Raw genomic sequence first — 26,433 nt, forward strand, 5'->3', positions numbered from 1 at the left:
CCTCCACCTGGCCTTGCTCTTGGGGAGGGAGGGAAGAAGGCCGAGGGGGTGCCGTCCCTCCAGCACGCCTCTGCCAGGTTTTCTCACCACCCACAAGAGTGGCAGAAAGCTGTAGCTCAGCAAGGCTCTGGACGACCACGGCATCTGTGGGGTTTTCTGTAATGGGGGGCCTGTGGCGACAGAACCCCCTATCTTTGAGGACAGTGCAGTGGGGATACCCAGGGAGAAAGCCAAATGGAAGGGAGGTTAGTGATGGAGCTGGCTGTGAGCCCAGGTCTGGCTGTCTTCTGGGCGTGGCCTGGGACCACCCGACTGGGGGCTGCTGGGATGGCAGGGCAGGGCCAGAGCTGGGTGTCTGCAGACAGGCCCAGAGGGGGAACAGGTGTGTTCCTGAGGGGGCCCCCTCTGCCCCAGCCCTGTGCTGAGCTCAGCCTGGCCTCCAGCCAGGCCTCCAGAAGAGGCCCCAGGTTGGGGAAGACAGACCCAGAGCTGCCCATTCTCTGGGCCACCCACCTGCAGGCCTGCTCCCTGGCAAGAAGAGCAAACTTCTGTTGCCATGGAAACGCAGCAGGTATTCGGGCCCCTCCTCAGCAACCACCACTTCCCTCCTTTGTGGCAGCTTCTGAACTGTATCCTGTGAACTCTGAGGTGCTTCAGACTCACAGATACCCGATTTTATGGGTAAAATATGTGCAAACACTTAAAACACTCTCTAGCCTTCAACAGCAAACAGGGACACTGGGAGCCCCTGGGCCTCTGCGCCCCCTGCACAGGGTAAGTCACCTTGTGCAGCCGCAGCCAGCGGAAGGCTAAAAACTCTGCCACGGCCTCTCCCGGCGAGCCTGGGCTTCTCCGCCCCCAGACGCAGCTGCGGAACGAAGTCCATCGTGGAGCGGCACCCGCAGTTATGTCCTTACTTATCCAAATTCTGGGCTTTCCAAAGTAATCCCACTGTTCTTATGCAATGACTTTGTAAGTCAATGTTACATATGAAAATTAGTCATTGATATACCACATTTCCCATTTTATATAATGGAGTTTCGTGTATAATTTAGATTGAAAAGGGGGATGTCTCTGCTTTTTTAAAACATGTGGAAAGCACTGAGATAAAGGGAGATGCTAGGGGCCGCTGAGCACCAGGTGGATGGAAAGGGCCCAGGTTGGAGGAGGGCCAGGGAGACAACCGGTGGATTGCTGGGGTTTTACTGCCATATTCTATGTACATAAAAAAACAACATAGGCTGGGCGCAGTGGCTCACGCCTGTAATCCCAGCACTTTGGGAGGCCGAGGCGGGTGGATCACGAGGTCAAGAGATCAAGACCATCCCGGTCAACCTGGTGAAACCCCGTCTCTACTAAAAATACAAAAAATTAGCCGGGCATGGTGGCGCGTGCCTGTAATCCCAGCTACTCGGGAGGCTGAGGCAGGATAATTGCCTGAACCCAGGTGGCGGAGGTTGCGGTGAGCCGAGATCGCGCCATTGCACTCCAGCCTGGGTAACAAGAGCGAAACTCCGTCTCAGAAAAAAAAAAAAAAAAAAAAAAAAAAAACATAAAAGAGACTATAATTAATACTCCTGTAGAGTTGTGCAAAAAAGGCCATGTTAGCACAGCATGAAGTGTGCCGCCGGCTCAGTTCTCAATAGTGGTAACAGCCAGAATGGTCACGCTGAATACTGATCTAACCAAAACTGACAAACCTCATCAGCGGGGTGGGGGAGGAGGGCATGCAGCCGCTGGCCAAGTGCTGCCACATGCCCCAAGTGACCCTGAGAAATGTCATCTGAATTTTCAAGCTAAACGTTTCCCGATTTTTCAGTGTTGCCAGACAACTTTTCAAAGATACACTTCGGGCCAAACACACCTGCGGGGTGCTAGCTGCCGCGGAGGGCCCCAGGGTGCGACCCTGCCCGGGAAGGCCCACAAGCGCCTGCCCCAAGATCTTGGCAGTTCTCGCGGAAGTCGAGGCCCCGCGGGTCTGGCAGATGCTTCCTCCCGAACCCAGAGGCAGCGCGCTGGGCGGAGGCCCTCCCCAGGGAGCCCCCGGTGTCCCCGGCCAACAAATGTACCTGCTGCCACGCCTCCCAGCTGGACACAGCTCTCCTGCAGCGAAAACAAAACCCACCGCGCAGGTGGCTGCAAGAGCCCGCGGGCTACGCGCCCGCTCTTAGCCGCGCGCGCCCCCTCGCGGCCAGCGGAAAGCACAGCCGCCGCGTCCCTCGTGGAGAGCCACGCCTCTAGCTAGAAAGCCAGGTTCGCTTAAATCCAGGCGGGGTTCACATTAGAAGCATCCACTTGCATGTTTTATTTGAACCTTAGGTACACAGATTAACCATCATGAGTTCATAACACTCTTACACTCTGATCATGGACCATGTATGGCCTCCTTTCTCCCTCCCTCCCTATTTTTAATAGCACTGAAGCTAGAATTGTGACAACCTACTTTTAACTGTAACAATATGCTTCATCTCATCACCCTCGCATCTTTCTCCTCCCAAATCCCCCATTCATCACGGATCTGCATATCTTATAATCTTGGCAGTTTATAATTCAATGGAAGAGATACCACACTGTATGTAATCTTTCAGGACTTCCGGCACTTAACCATTATGCAACATGTTACATCCTCCTGGCCTCATGTATTCCTTGATTCAGCCACCACTGCAGTGCCAGCCCTGCAAGGCCGAGACCATGTCATGCCAGCAGAACCTGATAGATGGGCTTCAACTGTCACCTCAGTGCTTTCCTCTGGACACTGCATGGGACCAGCTCAGCAGCCACACAGGGGAATTCATCCCTGTGAGGGAATATTGGCCAATGTGACACAGGAACCAGGGCATGCATTCTTCCTCCTCCTCCCCGGGACCAGCCCATCTGAGGCACATTTTACACAGCTTCTCAGAGGACAGTCCTGTGGGACTGAGCAACCAATCACAGTGGTGGCTGACTCAGTAATATCCTCATATTGGCTCACTCTCCTTCCCTGGCTCGCTCCTGATGATGATGGCTCAGTGGGCCACGTGGATACAAGCTGAAAATCTGTGCTGGCTGCACTGATAGCCTTATTTCGGGGTAGCCTTGAAAGACAGTAATGAAGGAAAACATTCCCTGTGGGCAAAGCTCTGGGCAGTACATCTGATCATCTGCTGGGAAGAAAATATACAGGCTCAAGGGAGTGGTGAACGGCTTGGCTGACTGGCCAGGGGACTGGAAAGAGAAAGACCTCACGGCCCCAGAGGGATGGGTGAGACAACACGAGTCTTCAGCCACTAATCTTCTCAAGCAAGTCATTTCAAGAGGTGGATTTCTTACAAAACGCAAACCCTGAGTAATGAGGCCACTGCATGTCAGAAAAAACCCTGCGTAACACATGTTATGACTGAAAGCCAGGTATGGATGGAATGAAAGAGGCAGGCAGAGCTGGACTAGCTGTGGGCTCTAAGGGTGCTCTGAACAGCCGATGACCTGATACAAAACCTGGAGTGGAGGTCACAGCTCCTGTGGAGCAAAGATCCAAGTCTGAGCTGGTACAATTCAGTCTGGGCCAAATGACAGCAGAGGGACGAGAATTAGACATGCGTTCCATCCCGATTCACTCCCACACAGGAGGAAGCCCCAAATACTCCTAAACTTACTACATACTGGTTGTGGTTTAGTGAGGGAGGGAGGGAGGGAGAGAGGGGGGGTGGGTGGGTGTGTGTGTGTGTGTGTGTGTGTGTGTGTGTGTGTGTGTTTGCCTGGATTGTACTTCTCTTTTGCAAGAACCTGTTCACTGGATACATTTATTGTGACACTCATTGGTGACTCGTATCAGGAGCAGTCAGATGCATAGCCAAGGATGGTGTTCACTCACAAAGCTTGCCAACCATTAACATTTGAAACAATGCCTCTTCCTGGGAGAGGAAAAAGTATTTAGTCTTCTCACACAGGTTTTTGTTTTGTTTTGTTTTGAGATGGAGTTTCACTCTTGTTGCCCAAGCTGGAGTGCAATGGTGCGATCTCGGCCCACTGCAACCTCCCCCTCCCAGGTTCAAGCGATTGTTCTGCCTCAGCCTCCCAAGTAGCTAGGATTACAGGCACCCGCCACCACACCCGGCCAATCTTTTGTATTTTTAGTGGAAACGACGTTTCACCATGTTGGCCAGGCTGGTCTGGAACTCCTGACCTCAGGTGATCCGCCTACCTCAGCCTCCCAAAGTCCTGGGATTACAGGTGTGAGCCACCGTGCGTGCCCAGCCTCACACAGGTTTTATACTGACAGAGGTGCTATACAGAGCTTTTTTTTTGAGACGGAAGCCTGACTGTCGCCAGGCTGGAGTGCAGTGGCGCAATCTCGGCTCACTGCAATCTTCGCCTCCCAGGTTGAGGCGATTCTTTTGCCTCAGCCTCCTGAGTAGCTGGGATTAAAGGTGCGCACCACCACACCCAGCTAATTTGTGTATTTTTAGTAGAGAAGGAGTTTCACCATGTTGACCAGGATGGTCTCCAACACCTGACCTCGTGATCCGCCTGTCTCGGCCTCCCAAAGTGCTATGATTACAGGTGCATGCCACCATGCCCAGCCTTACAGAGCTTTCTTTAAGCTGAACATCCCTGTCAAATAGATGCTGGGAGCTCTACTGTGGATTACGAAAGCTTGAACAGGAGTGTGGCCACCTTTTGTTTCCATCGTGCTGACATCATAAAAGTGAATGAATGTTTTTGCTGCCATCATAAACCTGGTACTTGGTTTGCAACCTAGGGTATTGCTAATGCATTATTTTAGAGCCCTCTGTGGGGAATGTCAGTTTGCTTTCACCAGCACAGCACATAGTACACTTTCATTGCCCTGAATTTCCCAGTGATACGGCCTCGGTGGGTTGGACAGACCCAGCGCAATGTGAACTGTGAGGTACGGGCAGGTGTTTCCATCATGTCTGCACAAAGAAAGCTGCTTTCAGGACTTTACATGCCACCAACGCCAATGACGAAAGACCAGTGGGCCCTGAACAAGGACAAAATCCAAGTGCTCTGCCTTTCAAGTGACCATCTTGGGGGCTGTATCACAGCTCAAATAGCTATTTCACAATTAATTAAGGACAAACTTTGTAATAGCCACCAACTCCAAAAAAGAAGAAAGTGGTCCCACAGCAAAGCTGGCTGCTGGACAGCACATCCCAAACCTAGGAATATTCCTACAGCTTCCATCCCCCAAGTCATCAGACATGTGGCCACATTTGCATGAGGGCCCGAACAACAGAATCTTATCAGCGCAGACAGCAGTAAAAGATGCCTTGACCTAGAGCCTGTATCGCCTTCAGACCTCCAGGAACTACAGGGGTCTGGGACTAGCACAGTTGATTAGAGCCTTTGGCAAACCAGACTCCTCCGGTTCTTCTAGGTCTTTGAGCTTTTGAACATGAGGATTTCCTCCTGCTGCTGAGAGGCAACTGCCAGCATTACTGAGCCTCACCTATCAAAAGTCTTTAACTTGACATTCTCATCCTGCAATTCTGAACTAAATTCCATAAATGGGTGGGACAAGCTCCTGAACATCCCATCCAGAGAAGAAAATAGATATTCCAGTTAAGGGCCAAACCCAGCCCCTCAGCCTTCAGCCATCTTCTGGGTGGGCCAAACAAGTGATGGACAGAAATAGTGTCTTTCCTACTGTTTTACCAAAACTGCTGTTTTTTTTTTGTTTGTTTTTGAGATGGAGTCTCGCTCTGTTGCCCAGGCTGGAGTGCAGTGGCGTGATCTCTGCTCACTGCAACCTCCACCTCCCAGGTTCAAGCAATTCTCCTGCCTCAGCCTCCCAAGTAGCTGGGATTACAGGCATGTATCACCATGCTTGGCTAATTTTTTTGTATTTTTAGTAGAGATGGGGTTTCACCATGTTGGCCAACCTGGTCTTGAACTCCAATCTCAGGCGATCTACCCGCCTCAGCCCCCCAAAGTGTTGGGATTACAGGCGTGAGCCACTGCACCTGGCTCAAAACTGTTTTAATGAAGGTGAAACCTATGAAATAGGCCACCTGACAAGAAAGCATCACTGAAGAAAAGAGCCCACCCACCTCTAAGCAAGCAGGGCCTTTGGAATGCTACAGCCATCCAGCGATGGTGCAAGGCTGATGACCCACAGCTGTGGGCACTCTGTGCAATGGGCTGAACTCCAGATGGAACTTCTGGCCACAGAGAGCACTGCCCTAAGATTAAACATACCGCATGGGCTGTCACTAACAGCCCATCTGTATGGCGGATCTTTGGGCCAACCAGGACTGGACCAGAAAAGACATACCATATATTGGGTGGCCCCTACCTTGAGGACATGTAACTATTTAAATTACAAACTCAGTGTTTATCTATATGGTTATATGAAGCAACCACATCTACCGAAAGGCATTTACAGTGGAAAAAGTCAATCAAACATATGCGGCCATCACCTCTACTACGGACCAATGAACCTGTGCTCAAATCCACCATTGGCATGGAACCACCACAAAGGACTGAGATGCCCAGTGATCAATGATGGAAGCCATGTTTAACTGCAAAGACTGTATTATTTACCAACTATTCAGGACTCTTCAATGCTGACTTCTACAGGACAGCTGGTCCATCTTCATCTATTTACAAGTTGCACAAGCTGACAATCCCCTCTGCTTACCTGAGCTCACTTCAGTGAATAAACAGATGAATGGTTCATTTTGTTCAGATCTCTGTGGATAGACTAAAACCTGGATGCTCTCAGGTGTTCTATGGCCACCTTCCCCTGCCTGCTAGGTACTTGTAACAAAGCGGCAACTCATGGGCCCAGAAAAAATGACAACCTGGGTCATCCCTAAGACAGGATAACAGATCCCAACGGATCAGGTGTAAACATGTCTGACCGTAGGAAGTGCACGGAGGCCAAGGGAAAGTGAAGCACTCTTTTTCCATTATAGTCCCAAATGTCCCTCTACTACTCCTCTAGTTCTCATGTTGTTAAATATGTCACCCCTGACCCAGCCCGGCTGTAGAGCCCCAAGGGTCAGGTGTTAAGACAAATTTGGATGGCATGGAGGTTCATTGCCTCCCTCATTTTAGTAGCTTATTGGAGAGATGGCTGAAAAGGTCCAAATCAGTGCAGTGAACTAATATACTGAGTCTAACCCCTGAACCTCTGAGGAGCCCCTTTTTGAATAAAGCCACTTATTACTCTACCAGGGAGCTTCCATTCCTGCAGAATTGCATAATTACTGTTGCCCCTTCCAACTTCCCTATAAACACGTGGAGCACCATGGGGCAGGTCCCTTTCTGCGTTTAGTCCCTTTATGTCCAGCATAAATCGTGAAACAATGAAAGCTCAGGGAACTGTGCATACTCAACTTTTTTATTTTGAGACAATGTCTCACTGGCACCCAGGCTGGAGTGCAGTGGCGTGATCTCAGCTCACTGCAGCCTCGAACTCCCAGGCTCAGGTGATCCTCCCACCTCGGCCTCCCAAGTAGCTGGGTCTACAGGCGCATGCCACCATGCCTGGCTAATTTTAAAATATTTTTTGTAGAAACAGGGTTTTGCCTTGTTGCCCAGGCTGCATATTCAACTTCTAATCTGCTCATTTCCCCCAATGGGTTACTTTTATCTGTACCACGAGGCACAATGTCGTATTAAGCTAGACGGCTTTCCATATCAGTAGAGAATTTCTGTATTTCACTGTATCAATGTATTAGTCCCTTGTTCAGTAAAAAGATTATTTAATCAGAGGATGCTCATTGATAGCAGGAGCAAATGCTCTTCATTTTGAGGGCACAAGTTCAAGGAGACAGATAGATGGGTGGGATATAAGGAATGAGTGCCTGTTGAAGAATGGCCCCATTCTCCATCCCTCCCTTTACCATGCCCTTTGCCCCCTCACTGTGTAGTATCCTCCCTCTGACCCTGAGCTTAGGAATGCTAACAAATGTGATGTGATAAAAAGCGGCCCTAAAACACTTACCTTTTGGGGCTTGTCCCTCTTGCCTCTGTGAGTATTCCCAGGCTTGCTTGCTGGAGGGATGACAGACACGGGTGGCGGGGGCAGCTTCCCTAGCTGACAAGCTGACCCAGAAGCGTGAGCTTCCCGTCACCAGCGAGCTTGCACCCAGATATGTAAGTCAGCCCTTCCAAGACCAAAAGAGCCCTGCAGCCTACATCATGACCGTACATCCATCAACCAGTTCTTAAGCCATTGAGTTGTGGGGTGACAGTATTCATCTTTTTTTTGTGGTGACAGGTACAAGAGGTGCCAAGGGTGATTTTTTTTTTTTTTTTTTTGAGATGGTGTTCCACTGTCACCCAGGCTGGAGTGCAGTGACACAATCTCAGTTCACTGCAACCTCCACATCCCAGGCTCAAGTGATCCTCCCACTTCAGCCTCCCAGGTAGCTGGACTACAGGTGTGCACCACCACGCCCAGCTAGTTTTTTGTGCTTTCGATAGAGATGGGGGTTTCGCCACATTGCCCAGGCTGGTCTCAAACTTCTGAGCTCAAGTGATCTGCCCGCCTTGGCCTCCCAAAGTGCTGGGATTACAGGCGTGAGCCACCATACCTAGACCCAGGGGTGATTTAAAACTTCAGGATCTCCATCCATGCCACCTACCCACAGAGGCTGGTTTTAGTAAGAGCTAGTTTCTTTGTTGCCCACATAAACCTGAGGTTTAACTTAAGAGGATTCGAAGGGAAGAAGCAATGTGTTGACATGGGTTTGTCCACTACCAACAGCAGGTCCCGTTCTGCTTCTAGTGGAACAGTCTTTCTGGGTATTAAATACTCTGAATTCACATGAGAGAAGGAAGGCTGGACAAGGTATCCAGAGGCTATGCCAAGTGCAGAGGTGGTTAGGTACCTGAGGATCAAATAAAAAGGGCTGAGCCACTGGAAACCTAGTCACAAATGGAGCCAATATGAGGAGGAAGACTCCGTAAATCCGACACACACAGAATTAGCAGCAAAAGAACTTAAGATCTTAACAGTTTGAAAGAAAATGTAGTCTATGAAGCCAAAAATTCAATGGACTTGCCAAATAGCAAATTCATTAAAATTCAATGAGTAAGTTAAAAACTAGCTTAAGAAAAAAATTAGCGTTTGAGGCTACCATCCAGCTTCAAACATCTGTAACACAAAGAGATAAAAAAGTAGAAAAAATTATAGGAAGGTTAAATATTACAGAGGATTAAATGAGAAAGTCCCACATACATCTCATAAGAAATCTAGAACTGCAGAAAATAAGAAAAGTAATTTTGCCAGGCGCGGTGGCTCACGCCTGTAATCCCAGCACTTTGGGAGGCCGAGGCGGGTGGATCACGAGGTCAAGAGATCGAGACCATCCTGGTCAACATGGTGAAACCCCGTCTCTACTAAAAATACAAAAAATTAGCTGGGCATGGTGGCGCATGTCTGTAATCCCAGCTAATCAGGAGGCTGAGGCAGGAGAATTGCCTGAACCCAGGAGGCGGAGGTTGCGGTGAGCCGAGATCGCGCCATTGCACTCCAGCCTGGGTAACAAGAGCGAAACTCCGTCTCAAAAAAAAAAAAAAAAAAAGAAAAGTAATTTCAAAGTGAAAACAGATGAGAATTTTCCAGAAATTCAATTTCATTCCTCAGATTAAAGAATCACAACACATCCTAGAAAGTTAAATAAAATAAATCCACAGACATCTCCAGTGAAACTCAATACCAAATTCAAAGATACAGTCTTAAAAGAACCAAAGATCACCTAGTACAAATGTAGGCTGACAACACATTTTTACACCAGACGCGAGATGACAATGGAATAAAGTATCTTTGAAGTAATGAGAAAAAAACATTATCAATCTAGAATTCTATGCCCACGTTAGCTATTTTTAAAAGTAAGGGCAAAATAAAATTTCACTCTTGCAGAAAGGACACCCAACACTAGAGTTAGAAAACAGTAACCAAAAATAAGGTAAGATGCAAAGACTAAAATATGCTGGTAAATCTAAAAGTGCAATGACTGCATAAAACAACATTAATAGTTAATTTGAGGAAGTTGTTAAGATAAATCTAAAATACTAGGCAATAACAATATGGTACATGAGAAGAACTGATGGTCATTCATCTAAGGTCTCTTAGTATCATTCAGGAGATGAGTAGGAGTTCTGATTAATTTACACATCTTTATAAAATAAAATATGCATGCTAAAAATTTGACAGTATGTAGTGCTGAGGAATTCTAGCAAGGAAAAGTGGCAGGAATGACAGAATTATAAAGTTGCTATTTTGCAACTGCTAACAAAGTAACAGATCAATGGATGAAACCTTTTAGCTAAAAAGTTGATGGGAAACTTTGCAGTGAGTGGGGAACACGTGGTCAGCACTTGAACCCACTAAGTGTGTATTGAGTGTGGTATTACCAGAGAATACAGCACCACCTGCAAAAAAAGTTTAATCTGAATTTAAGCATGCCTTCAGGGCTATCATTCAGTTTACAGGAAATATTGAAAATAAAGGAATAAGTTAAATACCATAACAGAAAAACTGATAAATCCAGAATGTGAGTTATCTGACAGAAATCCATAGACAAACTAGTAAAGGTATGCAGAGTATTAGGAATGCAATTAATTTTAGATTATTGATCTCATATTCAGCAAACTTGCTGATATCTTCTGTTACTTCTAGTAATATGCTAGTATGTATATCAGAATATGTAACTTGCTAATGAGAATACGTAATTTCTTATAAATATCCCATCCTGGGTAACTATAAAAATAAAGTATCTAGAATAAATCTGACTAAAGATATGTAAGACCTTTATGAAGAAAAAAAAAAAAATTACTGAGGAACAATAAAAGACCCAAATCAATAGAGATTCTATGTTCACGAATGTGAAGTTCAACTAGTAAGATGCCATTTTTCCCCAAAATTAATCTTCAAATTCAATGCAATTCCAAGAAAAAAGCAAGAGACAGGCGAGGTCTATCTCTACAAAAATTTTTTAAAAGGTAGCCAGGTATGGTGGTATGTACCGGTAGTCCCAGCTACTCGGGAGACTGAGGTGAGAGGGTCACTTGAGCCCAGGAGTTCAAGCCCGCCGTGATGCAGTGAGCTAGACTGCACCACTGCCCTCCAGTGTGGGCAACAGAGCAAGACCCTGTTGAGACGGAGGGGAGGGAGGGAGAGAGGAAGAAAGGAATAGAGGGAGGGAGGGAAGAAAAGACAAGACAAATTTGGAGGTTGGTACACAGACCAAGGAAATAGAACAGAGAACCCAGAAATAAATCCATGCAGTTACCACCAACTGGTATTTGAGAAAGGTACCAAGAACACATGTTGGAAAAGATAATCTCTTCAATAAATGGTGCTGGTTAATGATAACTTGGGAAATGAATAAACACAGTGCTGGGAAAACTGGATATTCCCGTGCAGAAGAATAAAATAGACCACTCTCTCTCACTGTATATGAAAATCAACTCAAATGGATTATAGACTTAAAAGATCTGGAACTGTGAAACTATAACAACAGGGGAAATGCTTCATGAAACCACTTTCATGGTTGGACTGGGCAACGATTTTTTGAATAAGACCTCAAAAGCACTGGCAATGAAAGCAAAAATAGACAGATGGGACTACCTTAAACCAAAAAGCTGTGGCCCAGCAAAGGAAACAATCAATAGAGTGAAGAGACAATCTACAGAATGGGAGAAAAGTATTTGCAAACTATCCATCTGACAAGATGTTAATATTTAGAATATACAAGGAACTCAAACAGTTCAACAGCCAAAAAAAAAAAGAACTAACAAAAAACACTAATGCCCAGAACACCTAGACATTTCTCAAAAAAGACATACAACTGGCCAACAGATGAAAAAATGTTCAATATCACCAGTCATCAGAGAAATGCAAATCAAAACCACAATGAATTATGATCTCATTGGTGACTATTTAAAAGAAATAGCAAGGCCGGGCACAGTGGCTCATGCCTATAATCCCAGCAGTTTGGGGGACCGAGGCGGGTAAATCATGAGGTCAGGAGATTGAGACCATCCTGACCAACATGGTGAAACCCCGTCTCTACTAAAAATACAAAAAATAGCCGGATATGGTGACATAAGCCTGTAGTCCCAGCTACTCAGGAGGCTGAGACGGGAAAGTTGCTTGAACCTGGGAGGTGGAGGTTGCAGTGAGCCAAGATAGCACCACTGCACTCCAGGCTGGCGACAGAGCAAGATTCCATCTCAACACACACACACACACACACACACACACACACACACACACACAGACACATACACACGTTGACAAGGATGTAGAGAAAGGGAAACTCTTATGCACTGTGGGTGGGAATGTAAATTAGTACGGCCATTATGAAAAACGGTATGGAGTTTACTGAAAAAACTAAAAACAGAATTACCGTATGATCCAGCAGCCTCATTACTGGCAATACATTCAATCATAGTGAAATCAGTGTGTCGAAGAGCTATCTGCACTCCCTTATTTATTGCAGTGCTATTCACAATAGCCAAGATAAAAAATCAACCTAAATGTCCATCTACAGGTGAATAAAGCAAATGTCGCATGTGTGTATATATACACAATGAAATACTGTTCAATCATAAACAATGAAAGCCTGTTTTTTTTTGCAGCAACACAGATGAACCTGGAAGACATTATGTTACACGAAATAAGCCAGGTACAGAAAGACAACTACATGATCTCATTCATCTGTGGAATCTAAAAAAGTTAATTTCATAGAATTAGAAAATAGAATGGTTACTGGAATCTGGGGAGGGTAATCAGTTTGGGGGCTAGGGCAGGAGACTGGGAGAGGTTAGTCAATGGATACAAAGTTACAGTTAGACAGGAAGAAAGTAAGTAAATAAGTTCTGGTGTTCTATGGAAATGAACGTAGGTGGTGACTCACCCTTCTAATTACAACATTTTGGGAGGATTGCTTGAGCCCAGCAGTTCAAGACCAGCTGGGGCAATACAGCAACACTAGACTCTACAAAAACTACAAAAATTAGCTACTCAGGGGGCTGAGGTGGGAGGATCACTTGAGCCCAGGAGGTCAAAGCCACACTGTGCTCCAGCCTGGGCGACAAAGCAACCCTGTCTCAAAACACAACAATGTAGTGTATATATCAAGATAGCTAGAAGACTTTTAATGTTATCACCACTAAGAAATAATACGTGTTTAAAGTGATGGAAATAAACCCCGATTTGATTTGTACACATATATTGAAACATCACACTGTACCCCATAAATATGTAGAATTATGTGTCAATTATAATAAGGAATATTCTATACTTTCTAAAATGTTTAAAGGTTTACATCTTATATTTAGTACTTGATTCTACCTTGGTTTTGGTGTATTGTGTGAATGCCTCACACCATCTAGTTTATTGTTTCAATGGGCGGCCCCTTCTCTGACAATGTTGCTTCTGTTTAAGTAGGTATATATGGATAGGTCTGTTGCTGGCTTTCTTGGGCTTTTTTTAGATGGAGTTTTGCTCTTGTTACCCAGGCTACACTGCAATGGTGCGATCTCAGCTCACGGGCAACCTCTGCCTCCCGGGTTCAAGGGATCCTCCTGCCCCAGCCTCCCACGTAGCTAGGATTACAGGCATGTGCCATCATGCCCGGCTAATTTTGTATTTTTAGTAGAGACGGGGTTTCTCCATATTGGTCAGGCTGGTCCTGAACTCCTGACCTCAGGTGATCTGCCTGCCTTGGCCTCCCAAAGTGCTGGGATTACAGGTGTGAGCCATAGCGCCTGGCCTTGGGCTATTTTTTTAATACCTATGCTAATAACACAGACTTGATCAAATCTTAATTTCTGATACTGCAATTTCAAAACTGTGGCTTTTTTTAAAAGATGGGGTCTCATTGTGTCCCCTACTCTGGAGTGCAGTGGCACAATCACAGCTCATTTCAGCCTCAAACTCCTGGGCTCTAGCGATCCTCCCACTTTAGCCTCCTGAGTAGGTGGGAGCACAGGTGCAGGCCACCGTGCCTAGCTAATTTCAGGTCTGTTCTTTTTCCTTAAGAATGCTTTGGCAATCCAGGGTCTTTTGCATTTCCATACGAATTTTGAGATTGTTTCTTCTATTTCTGTGAAATAAAGGTCAATAAACAAGTTAAAAGACCATCAGGTTCACCAGCAACAGGAAAAATACCAAAAAAAAAACCCCAAAAAACAAAAAGAGGCACCATTTCAGTGCCCGACGAGCAAAACTGTTAAGTTGAACTAACATTAAGTGCAGGACAAAAACGGGGAAACAAGCACCCTCACTCACTGCTGAGGGAAGTTTAAGCTGGGTCTACCCTTTGGAGAGCGATTTGGAAATATTTAGCCATGCTGAAATCATAACGTACCTTCTGACCCACCCAACAACTTAACTTCTAAGTACTTATCCAACATGTAAACTCTCACATGTACACAAGAGACGTTCAAATACATTCGTTGACTGTAACATTAAGATGGTCAAAAGCTGAAAATGCTGTCAGAATTTTTCCTATCAGTAGGAGAGTAAGTAAATTGTGACATATTCATACAATGAAATACCAAACAGCATTTAAAATGAATGAACCAGAGTTACAACCTTGAAGCAAATATAGCAAAATGTTCTATCTATTAAAGGTTAGTAGAGTCTACAGCAGGTGTTATCTTCTGTGCTTCCAGTGCTTGAAATACTTCAGGCTGAGCACGGTGGTTCATGCCTGTAATCCCAGCACTTTGGGAGGCTGAGGCGGGCAGATCACCTGAGGTCAGGAGTTCGAGACCAGCCTGGCCGACATGGTGAAACCCCATCTCTACTAAAGATACAAAAACATTAGCCAGGCGTAGTGGTGTGCACCTGTAATCCCAGCTACTGTGGAGGCTGAGGCAGGACAATTGCTTGAACCCAGGAGGCAGAGACTGCAGTGAGCCGAGATCGCACCACTGCACTCTAGCCTGAAGTGAGACTCGTCTCCAAAAAAAAAATTTTTCAAAAATTTTAAAAAGTAGCAAAATATAAAAATGTTGGGGAAAAGACAATACTTCTCCCACTTTATTTTTTATTTTTGAGATGGAGTTTGAACTCAAGTTCAAACAGGCATGAGCCACTGCACCTGGCCTCCCCCTTTATAATATCAATTTCTATGATACACATCACCGTACTTGTAGAACAGCAATTTAGCCACTGAATTTACTAGTGTAGAATTGCCGTGCCCAGAAGTCTTGTGAAATAAGTCTGTCTTACTGTTTAAGACATATTTAATTAGGTTTTCTGCTCCTTGCAGCTTATCGCATATTGATACAATGCTCTTTATCAAAACAAAACACCCAACTCTGAAGAATGTACAAATTCCAGTGGGTTCTTGATGACTATAAAGACCCTGTTATTCTCATATAGGGTGGAGGCAGGAATTTCGCAAACTACACAAATAGCTGTAGTTTTACCAGAACCACTCTAGTTTTGCTTCACACTTTCCCAATCATTGAACAGTTTCTAAGAGAATGTGCCTATTTTGTTTTCGGCATTGTTAGCCACATCTAGAAATGTGACAGAGAGTCTGAGTTGCTTTTTTGGAAGTATTTAAAGGCATGTGTCAGTCTTCCTATGTGGTTCCCTAAAAATGTTGTTTAAATATGTATTCTAACTTTCCAATAAGAGGGACAGCTCATGGTTAGGAAATGGCTTTGTTTCTTTCCTATCCTAGATAGATCCAAAATCCAGTATTCTACATAGGCACTCAGCAAGCTGTCGAGCCAACTCCCACAACTACAGAGACAGCTTTTCATTCAAACAGCACACATCCGTAATAAACAATTACAAAAATATGAACATTTTAATTAAATTGATTTATTTTAAAAGACTATAAAATTTGACATTGAGAGAGATTAAAAAAAAAAAATGATTGGCTACAAACAATGTAAAAATACATTTCCCAGCCCCCAAACAAACATAATTTAAGTAATTATAAAATTTTTGTACTGTAAGTGCATTTCTCTTATAAGTCTTCAGAACCATTCTAAGCAATCTATCTGTATAAAATATAAATTTACCATAACTGTTAATTTTAAAATGATTTTAAATTTGATTTTATGGAGTTTGCCATTTTCTGTACACAACAGTGGTTTCTGGTCCCAAGTTCACCTTGAACTTATTTACTACAATGGTCTTTTTACTCCTTTTTCCTTCTACAAGGGTCTCATAAAAAAACAATGTGAAGGAAGGGTCTAAGAGTGACCAAAAATACCAGTGAATATATTATCTTTCTGAAAAAGAAAGAACTAAGAGAGCCACTTTGCACCAATGAAACAAATGGGGGTGAAACCTCGGAACAAGCAGAGCTTAAGCTCAATGACAACATGTTTTATAATAGGCCAGCTGAGAATGTATCTGTCAATCTTGAATAAGCCCAATGCATGGGTGGCAACAGTGAGGTAGTCCAGATGATATGCTCTGAATTTTAGATAGGTCTAGATGACATTAAAAATCACAATGGTACAATTTGATGTGAAACTCTAGTCTACCTACCACAAACTAGTTTTCTGAATTGGTCCTTATTCTTAGACCCAAGATCCAGCAAGATCCTCTTAAAAACAGCATCCATGATTGGTTTCATTATCTCCCAATTAAGTAGTGGTGACATCACCACTAATTAGCATCCAAACTCGGATACAAATCCTAAAGGTATTGAGTCAGTAGGACAGAGCAGAAGCTATGTTGGGCCATACTGACCAATTTCTGAGAACCACATTAGCCACATTCATGCAGCTAAAACCCATCTATGACACACAAATGGCAGATGAGAAAAAAAAAAAAAAAAAAGAATGAGGTCATTAAACTTTAGCACTAGAAACATGATTCCACTGTTTCAAATAGGAAACCTACCCTGGGAGACCTCCACCAAAGTGCGGAAGGACCTGATATATGGGCTTATCTTAACACTAGAGTCTTGGGTCAAAACTCTCCGAGGAGGATAAGACAGGTGTAGTCTGTGAACCACCTGGACAGAAAGGTCGTATCCCAAGTGCCCTGCCTATCTGTGACAGCCAACAGACAATTCTGATTATGAAGTTATCACTTAAGAATGGTTTGATTCTTCCTTACGCCACCAACAGTATTAGTCTGGGCAGGATTCCCTAGCTATTTACTTTCTTAAGATGTTCCCTGCCAAAAACAAACTAGAGCAATGCCTATGTAAAAACAAGGACTCTAAAGATCCTGCTACACGATATTCACAATTAAAAGGGCTCAAGATTCAGGACCACCTAAAGACAACTGACAACAAGTAAGCGTCAGAGCCAGAGGTCAACCTCGGCTAAATGATGAAGCAGCACAGGGCTCCATTTCTGTCTGATAAGGAGAGAGAAAAGAGGCATCTCAAATAGATGAAAAACCAAAGGCTGGGGTCCCAGAAAAACAGGCGGGCTTCAAAGAAGACACTAAGAAGACCTACAGAGCTGTATTAACCTTAGTTTAAAAAAAAAAAAAAAAAAAAATATATATATATATATATATATATGTCAAGGGGGGAACTGAACCACTTTCTAAATCATAGTATGAACTCATCTCTCCAGATACTTGGTAAGTGGTCAAAGCTTGTTTTCATTTCTTTTTGAGATGTGAGTTTTGCTCTTGCTGCCCAGGCTGGAGTACAATGGTGCAATCCCAGCTCACCACAACCTCTGCCTCCTGGGTTCAAGCGATTCTCCTGCCTCAGCCTCCCGAGTAGCTGGGATTACAGGCATGCACCACCACAGCTGGCTAATTTTGTGTTTTCAGTAGAAATGGGGTTTCTCTATATTGGTCAGGCTGGTCTCAAACTCCCGACCTTAGGTGATCCACCAGCCTCGACCTCCCAAGTGCTACGATTACACACATGAGCCACTGAGCCCAGCCATTTTTATAATTACTTTCACTTTCTTGTGAAAAAAGTCTTTCTTATCTTTGGTCCTTAAGTGTGGTATCAGTTTTTTTTGTTTTTTGTTTTTTGAGACAGAGTCTTGCTCTGTCGGCCAGGCTGGAGTGTAGTGGCACGATCTCGGCTCACTGCAACCTACATCTGAGCTCAAGCAATTCTCCTGCCTCAGCCTCCTAAGTAGCTGGGATTACAAAGCCTGTGCCATGACGCCTGGCTAATTTTTTATATTTTCAGTCGAGACAGGGTTTCACCATGTTGGCCAGGCTGGTCTTGAACTCCTGACCTCTGGTAATCCCCCACCTCGGCCTCACAAAATGCTGGGATTACAGGCATGAGCCACTGTGCCCAGCCTCTTCCATTTTTTTATGCTATAAAACAATCTCTTTTTTACTTGACATCAATGACCAAGGTGCAGTATAAACATGAAGTTGCTGATATTGTTGCTTTTAAACACATAAAATACCAACATCTCCCATACACTTTATAGGCTATACAAAAGTCTCAGAAAGAATTAATAGCAGTTATCCAAAAGTACTGTAATATTTAAGGCTGAGTGAAATACAGTAAAGTCTGATATTATATGTTAAGAAACCTAGACCAACATTTTAAATATTGGTTTCTTAACTATGTTAAATTTTCATTAACAGAACATAATCTAAGCAGCTAAGCAAATTAATTTTAAAATAAAACAATTTCTAAATAGATTAATATAATCATGTTTATACAGCTATAAAGCATAATTTGGAAGCTAAGCCTAGTAAAAGAATGACCTATAACAGAATGACAGAATCATTTATCAACCGTCAAGCTGTGCGATTTAAAGAAACCATCGTCCTCCCCTCCTCCCACCAAAATCTCCATTTGAGATAGTTTCGATCATTATTAAAAACATTTTTTTTTTTGCTTCTCTGACCTGATTTGTGGTGACTGACACAATACTGATAAAACTGCCTTCTTGATCTTCCCTTTGCTCTCCAAAAGACGTGGTTTAAACAATTACACAAATTCTACAAGAGTTTCTTCCAGGGCTCAGGCACCACAATGCAGCGTCACTACCTTAGATAACATCTGCTCCCCAGAATCTTTAAGCATTAAGTGGTTCAGTGAGGGCTTCAGCCCTAGTGGTATTTTCAGGTTTTCTCAGCCGGGACTCCCGTAGTTTTTCAATGAACATAGTGAGAAAGTCAAGTAGGAACATAAAACTTGCTATAAATCCAAATACCTGAGCAAGAAAATGAAGAAAGGTTATATGAGAAATTTTGGAATATAATCTCCCATTTCCTACTTGGCTTGGAGAGTGTTTCATGTAAGCAAGATGTTCATAAATTTTATCTTAAACACAACTACTCTTTAATGGTTTTTTTAAAAAATTTAAGTCATCAATAAATGGAAAGAAGTTATAAAATTTCCAGAAAAATGGCTATTAGTCAAAGTCCCACAAAATACTAATGTCCTGCCTTATGAATGCATGTTTATATGTGGAGTGCTAACATAAGAAACTAAGGTTAACAGATGAACATTAAATTCTATAAAATGATACAAAACACAAGAATATTTGCATGGTTAGACTGATCCACAGATGTGATAAGGAAAGTATGTGACTAGGCAACTGAGCCTAAGTGAAAATAAAAAGTTATTAATATCAAAACAAAAATTCCATTTTGAAGATACTTTTAGTTTAAATTACTTAAATAATATACGTTCCAGTTGTCATACTGCAATGACACAGTGACATGACGCCACCACCCACTTCCTCTTCCTTAAATCACTTCCTCAATTGTTCTAACATATGATCAAACATTCTGAGAATTCTATCAAGAGACAGAAGACCACGTAACTGCTTCAAATTTAGCTTCTCCACTAGCAAAACCCTTAAGGATATGGGGGCCAAATAAGTTCTCTGTAAAAAAGAGAAAATTGATGCAGATCTGATGACTAAAGTCTCTTCCAAATCTAACACTCCCTATCTCCACGATTTTTATTAGTAACATTCTTGCCACGTCTGTTACAGTCTCCTGTCCTCTCCTCCCCACTCTAAAGAATACGCATTCCACCTCATTTTGACACAGAGTAAACTGAGCTCCAAATTCATTAATTCCCCCAGATATCTCCAACAAATCCACCCTAAATTGAATTACCAACGCCTCCTACCCTCCCATCCCCTGCCACAAAAGCCAAGTCTTTTTCTCTCTGCAATCTTTATTTTTGACTTGATGGCATTTATCCCCTTATTTTCCTGGCAACCTTCTCAACCATCAAACTCAGACCAAATGTCACCCTTGTCCTTGAAGCTGTCTCTAACCACCTCAGAGAGCTCCAGTCCATACAAGGCCCTCTATACGATATAATCCAGACAAGTGATCTTCTAGCTCTTTTGTTCACACACTTCTAAATTTAAAAAAACAAAAAAAGACTTCCTCACTCATTTAAGTCTATTAAACTTTTCATAATTTAAATGGTTACAAAAGGTAATTTCCAGCATATTATAAATATTGACTTTTTAAACTACCAATATTAAATATATCCAATGAAATCTAAATACTGGGACAGTATAATACATCATCTAATTAAAATACAAATTTCTTAATATAGTTGTAAATTTTTTCCCAGAACTCAATTTTTCATCAACTTCATTTCACTTTCCCCACAGAATGTTATAGTAATGTATCTTTATACTCATTATTTTATTGATCACCATCTCATACTCCTCTGCAACAAAAATATTTCTAAACTGCAATTAACCATAAAGCCCTATTAAAACTTTTATTTTTCTCTTCTATTGGTTCATATACCCATGAATAAATATTGCTTGTTGCTAGAATGAATCAAGGTTCAGCGTTAACTTTATTTCTATGTTTTGTTTTTACACATGTAAGTGCTAACTTTCCAGCATGAACAGGTAAACATAGCCATGCAATTCTCCGAACTCCTTTTGAGTTTTCTATCATAAAAAGCAGTTTTAATGATGTATTAGCTGACAACTCTATGAATTACAATCTCAATTTTGTTAAAAACAAAGTACTAACTAGAAACCGCTGACCTGCATGATTCGTTACCCAGCTGTTAGTCATTCAAGGTCACAGCACTGGTACCAGTCCAAAGTCATGATCCTTGATTTACAATTCCGAAACCCAAAGAGCTACATTAACTGAAGGTTTTCATGATTCACTTGGCTCAAAATTGACACGAAGACTACTTACAGTCTTTACTTATCTCTTTTACTATAAATATTATTATGTTTTACTTCAGATATACCAATGTTAGATTACAGGGTACTGTCCCAGGCCCTCAAATGTTGGTGTGTAATTGGGAAATGCACAGCATTACCTTTCTAAAATCCAGAATATTCTGAATTCTATAAAAAAAATTCTGGCCACAAGAATTTCAGATAAAAATTGGATCTTTATTTTCAACTGTCTTTTTGTTGCACTCAAAGGGTTGTTTTGTTTTACAACTCAGGGAAATCCACCATAGTAATGTGTATGGTTTGGGTCTACGTCCCCACCCAAATCTCATGTCAAATTGGAATCCCCAATGTTGGGGTGGGGCCTGGTTGGAAGTGATAGGATCATGGGGGCAGATTTCCCTTTTGGTGCTGTTCTTGTAATAGTGAGTTATCACAAGATCTGCTTGTTTAAGTGTGTGGCACCTCCCCACTCTCTCTCTCTCTTCCTCCTGCTCTGGCCATGTAAGATGTGCCTGCTTCCACCTCCCCTTCCGCCATGATGCTAAGTTTTCTGAGGCCTCCCCAGCTATGCTGCCTATAGAACCAGCAGAACCATGAGGCAATTAAACCTCTTTTCTTTATAAGTTATGCAGTCTCAGGTATTTCTATATCGTAGTACAAGAAGGAACTAATGAAACAAGATTCAGGACAAGCAATTTTGCTTCTTTCTGAGGGGGCAAGGTGGGTGGCGACTATGAATGGGAAGGTAGAAAAGAGCTGGCAAGACTCCTTCACCAGAGATGAATTCTCAGACATACTAGTTTTAAGAAAGATTACATATGGAGGTTAAAAAGCTGGAAAAAGATTTCCTTAAAAACTATCTCTGCTCTATATGAACCTCTTCAGTAATTAAAAAGAAAAAAAGAAAAAAAAAAAAAAAAAAAAAACTATCTCTGCCTAGTAGTCCTTGAAAAGTCCTGATGAACCTTTAAGGATATGTATAACCCACTGAAAACTGCTACTTAGACCACCTTTTTTTTCTTCTTCTTGTAGAGATGAGGTCTCATTACGCTGCTTGCCCAGGCTGGTCTTGAACACCTGGCTACAAGTGATTCTCTCACCTTGGCTTCCCAAAGTGCTGGGATTACAAGCCTGAGCCACAGCACCCAGTCTTAAACAACTGCTTGGTTCATTTAACAAACTCCATTAAAATTTTACTTTTCTACCTCCTTTTCTGGGCTGAACCTCTGAATCATTTCTCCCATATATTCTCCATACCTAGAATAGCACCTGGCAAGTAAGTGTGCATTTATTGAACTGAAAGTGGAGAAATATAAGATAATAAAGTCAATTTTACCACTTCCATTAGCAATAACACATTCTTATGTGGAATAAATGGATTTTTTTTAAACAAAATTCAGCCAAATCCTATAGGCTCTAGGTTTTAAAGGCTATCATACTGATTTGCTTTTAGGTCTTCTATTCAAAATTACACTAAAAAATAAGTTAAAAGAAAAACAACTCTAACATACGGTATAACTTGTCAAGTACTCTCCAAATTCCGTATTTATAAGGAAACAAAAATAAGCAATGTTAAAAATACAAGGTACTTACAATTGCAGCAATTTCAGCTGAAGTCCTGTCATGTGTGGAAACAAAAATGATGGATGCCAACAAAAACACAAATCCTGTTCCCAAAGCAATATAAAAATCCTATGCATAAACATAAAACACAAAAGGAATACAATATAGTTAGATTCGTGGAAACAAACTTTTTCATTTTTAACTTTAAAAAGCTGTGGTTACTTACTTTTTTTCCTTGATACAACCCAAACTTACATACCCAAACTTCTAACTTTTCAATAAGCCTAGCATTCAATAAATACCCTGTAAAAAAAACAGTACCCACACTGGGCTGAGCATATTGAAAGAGCACATTACAAGATAATCTTTTAGTAACAACAGTCTCCTGTGGAGGATAGGTGGCATGAGCCTGCAGTCCCAGCTAATTGGGACTTTTTTTGTTATCCAGTCTCCAAAAAAAAAAGTCCCTGAAAAGACCTCATGTGTGTGTATGTGTACAAGTGTGTGTGTGTCCCCTTTTTCTCTGGGACATATTAAAATTATCCAAGCCAAAGCATTTATTACAGTTCCATCTTATTTCCAGCAAAAAAGCATTTTTCTTTCCTTTCAAAGTATTTTAAGGTAGGATGACATTTCTGAGAGTTCTCCAATGCTTTGAAAGCACTTTTGAAAAGAGAGAATTTTAAAAACCACCCATTATCAAATAGAAGTATGCCAACTGTATGTTTTTTAGACACTTAAGCTTTCTGGAATAACATATTGCCATCAACAGTTCCAAGACGGTAATCCCTAGTGAGCTTATATGATGAGTTTATCTACTGATTGGCACCATTGCACTCTAGCCTGAGCAACAGGGTGAGACTATCTCCAAAAAAAAAAAAAAAAAAAAAAAAAAAAAAAAAAAAAAAAATCCTTATGATATTAGGTAAAAAGTACAATATATGTTCTGTGATTACAAATATTTTAAATTTTAAAAATCATCTATGAATGGAAACAAACGACTTGAAAGGAATGCAGCAAAATAATACAAATTTTAAAATGAAATAACTGATTTTTCTTTTTTTTCTGTATTTTTATACCAGTATTTACTCTAAAATGACTTTTTAAATGCTCAAGTTTGATATAATAAATGTTTTACTTTTTTTTAGGTTACACCATTATACTAAACTGGTAATTATTATAATGTTGTTTCTTGTCAAAATGATACTAAACTGGACAATATTATACACTGTTTCTTATCAAAATGATCAGTGTGCTTTAAACACTACAGAAGCAGCATTAAAATAAAAACTAAACACTTCTAAAAATATTTTTAGGGTTAGTGATATTGTTTCACTATTGAAATAAGAAATGACAAAATGATTTCAATCTTTAATATTTTTTTTTTTTTTTTTTTTTTTTTTTTTGAGACGGAGTTTCGCTCTTGTTACCCAGGCTGGAGTGCAATGGCGCCATCTCGGCTCACCGCAACCTCCGCCTCCTGGGTTCAGGCAATTCTCCTGCCTCAGCCTCCTGAGTAGCTGGGATTACAGGCTCGAGCCACCGCGCCCGGCCTCCCAATCTTTAATTTTTAAAATATAAATGTTTCCAGCCATAATTTGGAATGGTTTTATATCTATATATATATATATATATATATTTTTTTTTTTTACACATTCAAACTATAAATCAACCAGCTCAGGTACTTGAGAACCTTTCCCTTGTCCAAATCTTATGGCATATTCATCTATAAAAAGGAAAACTTTTCAAAGACTACAAATTAACAAAAATTCTAAGGATTATCTGTATCCTCTTAATATATATTCCATAAAACAAATGAGTTCTGTCATTATTGTCATAGAGATTCCTATAGTAATGGCATTAGTCATGACAGCACCTCAAGTTGGTAGGGCATTGGTTCTAATAGGATTCCGCCCTAATAGAATTCTAATAGGATTCAGGAACAGAAAACCAAACACCACATGTTCTCACTCATAAGTGGGAGTTGAACAATAAGAACACATGGACACAGGGAGGGGAACATCACACATCGGAGGGGGTGGGGGTCAAGGGGAGGGAGAGCAATAGGACAAATACCTGATGCATGTGGGGCTTAAAACCTACGTGACAGGTTGATAGGTGCAGCAAGCCACCATGGCACATGTATACCTATGTAACAGACCTGCTATTCTGCACATGTATCCTAGAACGTAAAGTAAAATAAAAAATTTTTTTTTTTAAAAAAAGGATTCTGCCTAGGTCACAGAGTGTAAGGGCTTGCCTTGAGTTCAAACCCAGTTTATTTTTCATCCTAGCTGTGTTAACTTTGGGCAAGTTCCTTAACAACTCCGAACCTAAGTTTCCTAAAGAGAAATGGAGCATAAGGTGTGAGGATTCTAAAACACAGCACATAAAGTAACTGGCATATAGTACATACATGCTGACAGCAGCTACCTGTATTACTAGCCAAGATGACGGAATGGTCACATATTGACTATACCAAGAACTGTGTGTAAGTGCTCATCAAATGCTTGATAGATTTGGTTCAGACTCTACTTATTTTTCAAAGTTAATTTTAACTGTTTGGTATAAACTTTTTTTTTTTTTTTTTAAAAGACAGGGTCTCACTCTGTCACTAGGGTAGAGTACAATGGCGTGATTATAACTCACAGCAGCCTTGACCTCCTGGGTCAAGTGATCCTCCTGTCTTAGCCTCCTGAGTAGCTAGGACTACAGGCATGCATCGCCACACCCAGCCAATTTTTATACATTTTCTGTACAGATGGGGTCTCACTATGTTGAACTCCTGGCCTCAAGTGCTCCTCTTGCCTCAGCTTCCCAAAGTGCTGGGATTACAGGTGTGAGCCACCACCCCCAGCCTATTTTTTAACTTAGAATATATTTTTATAAAAAGGTAATAGGTTCCTATAGCACAAAATTCAAGAGGTACAAAAGGTTATACAGAAAAAAGTAACTTTCTTAGGTGTATAATCAATATATAATTAATGCTTGCTTCTTATTAATTTAAAATAATAGAATCTTACTGGTTTGTTTTTATACTGTTATCTCTTATTTGTAAGAGGTCAAAATCAGGCCAGGCATGGGTTCACACTTGTAAGCCCAGTACTTTGGAAGGCCAAGGCGGGAGGAGTGCTTGAGCCCAGGAGTTCAAGACCAGCTTAGGCAACATAGCAAGATCTCAACCCTACTAAAAATCAAAAAAGTTAGCTGGGCATGGTTGCACACACCTGTAGTCACAGCTACTACCCAGCTACTCAGAAGGGTCAGGGCCAGGCACAGTAGCTCATGCTTGTAATCCCAGCACTTTTGGGAGGCCAAGGTGGGTGGATCACTTGCATCCAGAAGTTTGAGACCAGCCTAGGCAACAAGGCAAAACCCCATCTCTACAAAAAATGTAGCCAGGCATGGTGGTACACACCTATAGTCCTAGCTACTGGGGAGGCTGAGGTGGGAGGATTGCTTAAGCCTGGGAGGCAGAGGCTGCAGTGAGCCGAGATCACACCATTGCACTCCAGCCTGGGCAACAAAGTGAGACGTCATCTCAAAAACAAAACAAAACAAGAAAACCTTATAGGGTCAGCAAACAAAGTCTTTAAAAAGTTAAGCATTTCTAATTTTGTAAAATATAAAAGACTCTCAAGTAGTTTTTGTTTTTATAAAATTTATGCATAAATTCAACAAATGCATTCTTAATTCACTTATAGACAACTTTTCACAATAACTTTAAAGCGAAATATAGGAAGAATTACATGTTGTTATATTTTCCCCAATCACCGAAGCTTTAAGTTTTTTTTTTTTTTTTTTTTTTTT

At 41.9% G+C, this 26,433-nt stretch overlaps 2 protein-coding genes across 4 annotated transcripts in view; one reads left to right on the forward strand and one right to left on the reverse strand.

The window, feature by feature from the left end:
• Nucleotides 1-26,433, forward strand: part of CMTM7 (CKLF like MARVEL transmembrane domain containing 7) — a 95,819-nt gene that overhangs the window by 66,551 nt on the left and 2,835 nt on the right. The window lies entirely within an intron of this gene.
• The window catches only part of CMTM6 (CKLF like MARVEL transmembrane domain containing 6), a 21,691-nt gene continuing 13,495 nt past the window's right edge, over nt 18,238-26,433 (reverse strand). For both annotated transcript variants that reach the window (XM_032268573.1, XM_032268566.1), the window contains 2 exons: nt 22,654-22,752; nt 18,238-19,095 (listed from right to left, as the gene is read on the reverse strand). In XM_032268573.1, the coding sequence (XP_032124464.1) occupies nt 18,958-19,095; nt 22,654-22,752 (237 nt within the window). In that variant the 3' untranslated portion in view covers nt 18,238-18,957. The remainder of the gene's footprint in view (nt 19,096-22,653; nt 22,753-26,433) is intronic.

This window comes from Sapajus apella, unplaced genomic scaffold (assembly GCF_009761245.1).
Source record: "Sapajus apella isolate SASKATOON/1434 unplaced genomic scaffold, GSC_monkey_1.0 scaffold4, whole genome shotgun sequence".
NCBI lineage: Eukaryota > Metazoa > Chordata > Mammalia > Primates > Cebidae > Sapajus > Sapajus apella.